This window comes from Pinus tabuliformis, chromosome 2_2, assembly GCF_031772625.1.
Source record: "Pinus tabuliformis cultivar Carrire ecotype Pingquan chromosome 2_2, CPIR1, whole genome shotgun sequence".
Classification (NCBI taxonomy): domain Eukaryota; kingdom Viridiplantae; phylum Streptophyta; class Pinopsida; order Pinales; family Pinaceae; genus Pinus; species Pinus tabuliformis.
This window is the reverse complement of record NC_142300.1, coordinates 872,797,059-872,804,128: the sequence shown is the minus strand read 5'-3', so window position 1 is coordinate 872,804,128 and position 7,070 is coordinate 872,797,059. Positions and strand designations below refer to the sequence as shown.

The 7,070-nt window shown below is 29.9% G+C and overlaps 1 protein-coding gene across 1 annotated transcript; it reads right to left on the bottom strand.

Moving 5' to 3' along the window:
• Nucleotides 1–241: 241 nt before the first annotated feature.
• Nucleotides 242–963, bottom strand: LOC149195764 (isoflavone 3'-O-methyltransferase 4-like). The gene is made up of 2 exons (XM_089408793.1): nt 709–963; nt 242–345 (listed from the first exon to the last, which is right to left on the bottom strand). Exons 1-2 carry the CDS (start codon nt 899–901, stop codon nt 260–262), a joined length of 279 nt encoding a protein of 92 aa, XP_089264919.1. The 5' UTR covers nt 902–963; the 3' UTR covers nt 242–259.
• Between the last annotated feature and the right edge of the window lie 6,107 nt (nt 964–7,070).

The following is a 7,070-nucleotide window of genomic DNA, read 5'->3' as shown; positions in this document are numbered from 1 at the left end:
TGTAAAGGGTGAAACGACACTTATGATGGTGGCGTGAATAAGCCGACTCTTTGTAAGCCCTCTATTGCAGCTCGCTGCTGCTGCACAGCAGTTGGAATTAATATTCCTAACAGTGTTCGTCGTCCCAGATATGTAGGAAATGCTTTCATTGACAAATCCAAAACAAACTTATAAATTAGGTATAGTAGTAACATCTTTGATAGATAAATCAAAATTAAATGTTTATCACATAATTAACGTAGGAAGAAGATCCGCCAGATTAACGAACAGTATTTCTCACCTTCATAAATATCGCATCTGCGGAGGGTACGCTCTCAAACAGGTTTCCGCTGATATGTTGTATGCCTGTGTGAATGACAATACGATTAAAACAACATGCCCAAATCCCATGCTGTGACGTGAAACAATATTGCGAAATCTCATGCTGTGCCGTGTGACGTGATTATGTAGGGTGATTATTTATCTTGATTTTTCCAAATAGCAGGTACATGTTGTTAGTGGATGTAATTTACCAGATTAATGAATGAACCACATAAGAAAAATAACATAACTAAATAGAATAATAAAGAGATAAATAAAGATGGGTGGTTATCTAAATATAATTCAGTGTATTCTGAACAACTTGCAGAGGATTTATGCATTGAAGTAGATAAATGGAACAGAAATCAACATATAAAAAAGAAGGTTGCGAAATTGAATTAGGATTACCGGGGAGAGGGGGTGCAGTTGCGATGACGTGAGGAAGATCATAATTGATGGCGTGGATATGAGGATATGCAGCAGTTATGAGACTCAACGCTTCTCCGTGCCCTCCGCCCAAGTCTACCAGCGCATTAACGTCTTTGAAGCCATCGTAAGTAGCCAAGATCTCAGTCATACCGACCTTTGTGAGGGACACCATGCCTGCGTTGAAGATGGCGTTGAACTCCGGATTGCTGGCTGTGAAATTCCAGAATTCTTGGCCATTGCCACTGGAATATTTTAAAAGGAATATTTTGACATTCCAAAAAATACAAGGGAGCAAAAATTTACGTCTATATAAAAAAAGCATTAATAAAATGATATATCAATGATAGATTATATTTTAAAATGTATAATGATATAATCAATGATAGATTATATTTTAAAATGTATAATTTATTTTGAATAGCTTAAATTATTATATATCATTATATATATATAAATGTTTAAATAAATAGAATTTTAAATATTTATTTAAATTGAAATTTGAATTAATAATTTGTATAATGTTGGAAGGATAGTTAATTTAAAATATTGGATTCACTATCTCTATATCTTTATCTTTGGGTTTTAATGTTATTGAATGTTGGAAGCTTAATTAAGTTATAGTTTTTAATATCAACACACATGTTTGGTAGTTAAGCTTTTAATATTAATAAACATGTTTGGTAGTTAAGCTTTTAATATTAACAAACATGTTTAATAGTTACCAGTATACCTTTGGAGTCTAACCAGGGGAGATTTAACTTTGAATATTTTAATTTAAACAATTCCATATCACTTCAATCATGACAATTTTATATCATGTCAATTACTAAATGAGAATCTCAAGTTGTTAAAATTGAAAAATATAAATCACCATATTCATTATTTTTTCATTATCTTTGGGGTTTAATGTTGTTGAATGTTGGAAGCTTAAATAAGCTATAGTTTTTAATATCAACAAACATGTTGGGTAGTTACCAGTATATCTTTGGAGTCTAACAAGGGGAGATTTAACTTTGAATATCTTAATTTAAACAATTTCATATCACTTCAATCATGACAATTTCATATCATGTCAATCACTAAATGAGAATCTCAAGTTGTTAAAATTGAAAAATATAAATCACCATATTCATTATTTTTTCATTTATTTACTTTTATGTATTTACATTTTATGATTAAATTTTGTATAATTAAAACTTATGATTAAAAAAATATTTTATAATTATATTTTATACATTTGAATTTTCTTTTTTTATAATTATATTATATACATTTAAATTTACATTTAAGTATTTAAAGTGCATTATTAATATTAATAAATGAATATTAAATTAAATTTATTTAAATTTCTAATTCTCCTTGAATTTATTAATAATTTTATATTATTAAGTTTTATAATTTTATTTAAAAAGAATGAATCAATTCATATTAGAAATAATGGATAGACTAATGAGCATAAATTAGGATCATATATATTAACCAAATAAATTTTTAATTTAATAAGGAATATAAATAAAAGTACTTTCTTTGATTTAATCAAAATTTTCACATGAATAGTGAATTTCTCTAAATTACTAGAACAATTGTTTATAAAAGATTTTCTAAATTACCAAAATATTTATGATAAATTTTAATTTTTTTGGAGTTTTTTTTTTAGCTAAAAAAAGAAATATAAAATAGAATTAAATATACACACTATTCACCATAAACACACAATTTCCAAATAGAATCATTAGGAGAGAAAACCTTGATAGAAACTAAAGAATCTATATATTTTTTTCCAAGGTATGGAAAATGTTCAAGTACAAAGAAAGATGTACTTTTTATGTAATTAACTAAGATATGTGTCATGCAAGGCTATTAAAAAAAATTTAACTCATGTTTTTTTTATAACTTGTCACTCTCATTTCCAGTGCTCATCTATGGAACAAAATATAATAGTATGGAATATATCCCTACTCAACTCAAACTCCTTCTAGCAGCCTATTATTTAAAAGAGCTTACAGACAATTAGGGGTAAGATTTGATTCCTTCAACCCCTCAATAAAGTTAAGGGTTTTAACCTTCTATATTTTTCTTCAACTTTAATCCATGGCTCGCCCCATATACTTGAGTAATGGAGATGGCATGGAATCATCCCATAACATGGAAGTCAACACAGTAGGGCAACTTGAGGAAAACATAACTATCCATATGAAATATGCTTGACACAATTATCACACTCCACAAAAGGGCAACTTGAGGAAAGCATAATTGTTCATATGAAGTATGCTTGACACAATTAACTTTAGGAAAACATAACTATTCATATGAAATATGCTTGACACAATTATCACACTCCACAATAGGGCAACTTGAGGAAAGAACAACTATTCATATGAAGTATGCTTGACACAATTATGACACTCTTATAAATCTATGTGACTATAGAGCAATACCAAATGTTTATTTAGTGCCTCAAAATCACTTCATAAGGTTTTAGACACTAACTCCGTGCACTATTACACCCTCATAAAATTCCATTGCAATTATCACACTCTTATAAAGCTATGTGACTATGGAGGTTCTAGAGCCTCATAATCGCTTCGCAAGGTTTTAGACACCAGCTCCCCGCACTACTACACCCTCATAAAATGACATTGCAGATTGATTCCTTCAAGTTTTCCATTTTAAAAGTGTCAAGATAAATAATATGAATCTAAGTCAATATTAGACACTTGTACATGAATATTAAAAATTTTATATGGATAGTTGAAGAATATTTTTAAAGTATTAATAGATATTATATTTGGTAGATATTTGTAAGATAGTAAGAATATATGATAGTAATATAATTGATAAAAGCTAGCATTAAGAGTACTAGGATATTAAGAATACTAAGTTAAATATGCATGTGTCAAAATTAGATCTTATTTTGAGGGATCCATTGATCTATAGAAAGGTTATTCATGCATGTATATTTATCCTTTAACAATGTATAAAATAACATATCACCTCTTTCTACATTGGATTTATTTGTTACATGTTTAATTTTTGGTTTGGTATTTCAACTTTGTGTAAGAGGCAATGAAGAACAGGTTCTCTGTTGGGAAAGTAAAAATCAATGGTGAAGTGATTGAGTTATTAGCTAATGTGAGGTAATTGCTAATGCAAAGAAATTTCTCTTGTTTATTTTTCTGCTTATCCATATCGATTCGAACGAATTTTGATCTAAACTAAGCAACTACATTATATTGATTGCATTATGTAAATTAAAATTTTAAGATGAATACTTGGTTTCAAGGATATAATGCATATGAAATTCTAACTAAAATTAAAGTTTACTAGTTACTCATGTACCCTTAGCTCAATATTAGGAGAAAAGAAAAACCACACAAAAAGTTCTCTTGTGAATTTCTATGAGAGACATTATAATTTTGAAAATAAGGGAATGCAACATATTAAGTGGGACATGGGAGGCATTAAAAGTTTGTATTGAATAGTAAAATACAAACATAGTGACATTTTTTAAAATGAAAGAAATGGAAAATATTATTGATTATCTATCTAAAATTAAATGTCTAAGATATAACTTGGGTAATAATAGTGAGAAAGAACGACCAAATTATTACAATGTTGGATGCTATGATACACGAATATCAAGTATTTAACATTATTCTTCTAGCATGAAAGAAAGTTATTTCTATTGATGACTTGAAGGGATCCTTATGCAAGAAAAGAAATGGAGAAGAGCCTCAACAACATATTTCAAAATCCATATCCTCTTTTGATGTGTATTTGTAGGTAATCATATGAAGGAAACCCATGAGTAAAGAATAAAGGGAGGAAAAGGTAACACAAAAGTATATTAAAGTTAGGTTTCATTAAAGACATATTCCATTGTAAAGAAGAATGGCCCATGCAACTATTGTGGTATGTTTAGACATTATGCTCATGAATGTAGTGAAAAGATGTTTAATGTGTCAAAATATAGAAGATTAGGAGGAAAAATTTGTGATAGAAAATTATAGATTAAGCATGACCTTAAAATTTTGAAGTTATTTATTTCAAATATACCCCTATCAAAAAAAATAGATGATTGTAATGCATGTTTCATGGCTTGAAAATCATCTATTCATGTGAATTATAATAAATATTGGTTTAAAAATTATCATGAGAAGATTAATGGTGCTAAAGCCTATTTAGGAAATGATATATTTCTTGAAATAAAATGATATGGTGATGTGCTAATAAATGTACCAAGTGGACATGTGGAACGACTAAGAAATTTAGCATATGTGCTAGGGACTATGAAAATCATAATACAAGTCTTAGATATGAAAAATAAAGGTCTTAAACTTGAATTTTAATGTGATGTTGTTGCATAAAGGATATGCAATTTTAGAAACCAAGAAAATACTAAGAAGGGGATGAATTCTTATTATAACCAATTTAAAAAATTATAAACAACAATCAATATTTAATTTATTCGAAAGTAAATCATATAAGTAACACATAGAAACTCATAAAAAAACTAGATGTACGTGAAACAGATAAAGAAAAAAAACCACTAAACTTGCAATATTTTTATTACATTAGTTTCTCTAACTGAATATATACTACCATGTGTCACTTTCACATGCTACCACATCATCATCACTACCACCTTTTGTACCACATCACTGTTAGGTGTCATTGGAAAATACCCACTTGGCCACCTAAAAGGCCAAACCTACATGCCACTTGTCATGACCATGGAGTGCATATGTCATCCAATAAATATCACTACCACATGTCATATCCTTACTGGTCCATGTCATTCAACTAACACCTATGGGGTAGCCACAACTCATCTTTGGTTGCTCGTATATATGCAATTTAGTCTTCATTTGTGGGGTTGATAAGCACTTTCATGGTCAACTTAAGCACCCTGTGACTAGGGGATATGATTAGGGGCTTGTTGTTGTATTTCTTGCTTGCTCACTTCTTGCTACCCTTACTATTGTTTATGCATGTGATGGACCAAGTTTGATAAGTTCTTGAGTGTTTCTTACTAAGTACTTGCAACTGAGAGAATAGCCACGAGGTTGGAACGCTATCACCTACCACTCATCAATCTTCCTCCTGAGGTTTTGTTCCATTGTTTGGTGTTGATCTGATGGGGAAGGGCCCATGTTGGAACCATGATTTAGCTAGAACCTTGCTTGATCTACCAACTTCAAACTTAATTTTTCGTTCATCCATTTGGAGTTATAACAAATGAAATATATTGTTGGAGGGGTATTATATAGGGCTATCTAACCATGTAGATTTCATGTTCTTTTAAGAAAATCACTTGTAGACAAAATGTCTTCATAGACACACTACATACTAATGGCGAAGGCATCATAAAATAAACTCCTTGTGAACCACAAATGAATGATTGAACTTGACATCAACAACAAAAAAAATTTAACCTCATCAACATTAACCCCCTTTTGGAATTAAAGGAAACATCACCAAACATTACCAGTCATTGATGGAAATACCATACTTTTGGCAACTCTCACTCTATCAAGCTACTAAAGAGACTATTTATTTTTGGTCACTCTCCCCCTTTGTAAGTGAGAAATCTAATGGTTGATCCCTATCCATATTTAATATCTTCTATAAACATGTTAGCTCTAATGTTTTTTCACTCTACCCCTTTGACATTAATGGAAAAGAGTTAAGTACTCTCTTTTGGACCAATCTCGCCCTGAAATATAAAATTGGTTGTTCATTATTATATGACTAATTTGAGATTTAGTATGCAAGATAATCTAGTCACACCATCATGTTTTTTTCTACGCTATTTCTTGAACGACTACCCCTAAACTTTTACTTCTTATGTTGAGCTAAGAAACTCCCTTTGAATTTGATATTCTTTCTTGTCTTGAATCTATACAACATCCTTGTACATGTTTGGATGACTTCCCTCTTTTGTTCTAAATAAATATAATGAAGAGAAGAACGAGACATCACTCACAAATTCTTCCCTAAATACACAAAAGGTTCTCTCCTAAGATGTTTGGTCAACATGTTAGCAATGTGTTCTGTGGTGAGACATAATCCAACTTCACAATTTTATCACCTACTTGTTATATAAGAAAATGGTACTTTATGGGAATATGCTTGGATTTTGAATGAAAAATAGGATTATTGGATATACTTATTTCACTTATGTTATCATATATAATTGGAATGGTTTTATGATAACTGACCTTCATGTCATGTAAAGTTTGTTTGATCCACAAAATTTAAGTTCAACTAGTTGCAACCGTTACATATCTAGCCTCACTAGCAAAAAGGGAGATAGATAATTTATTTTTTCTTGACCATGT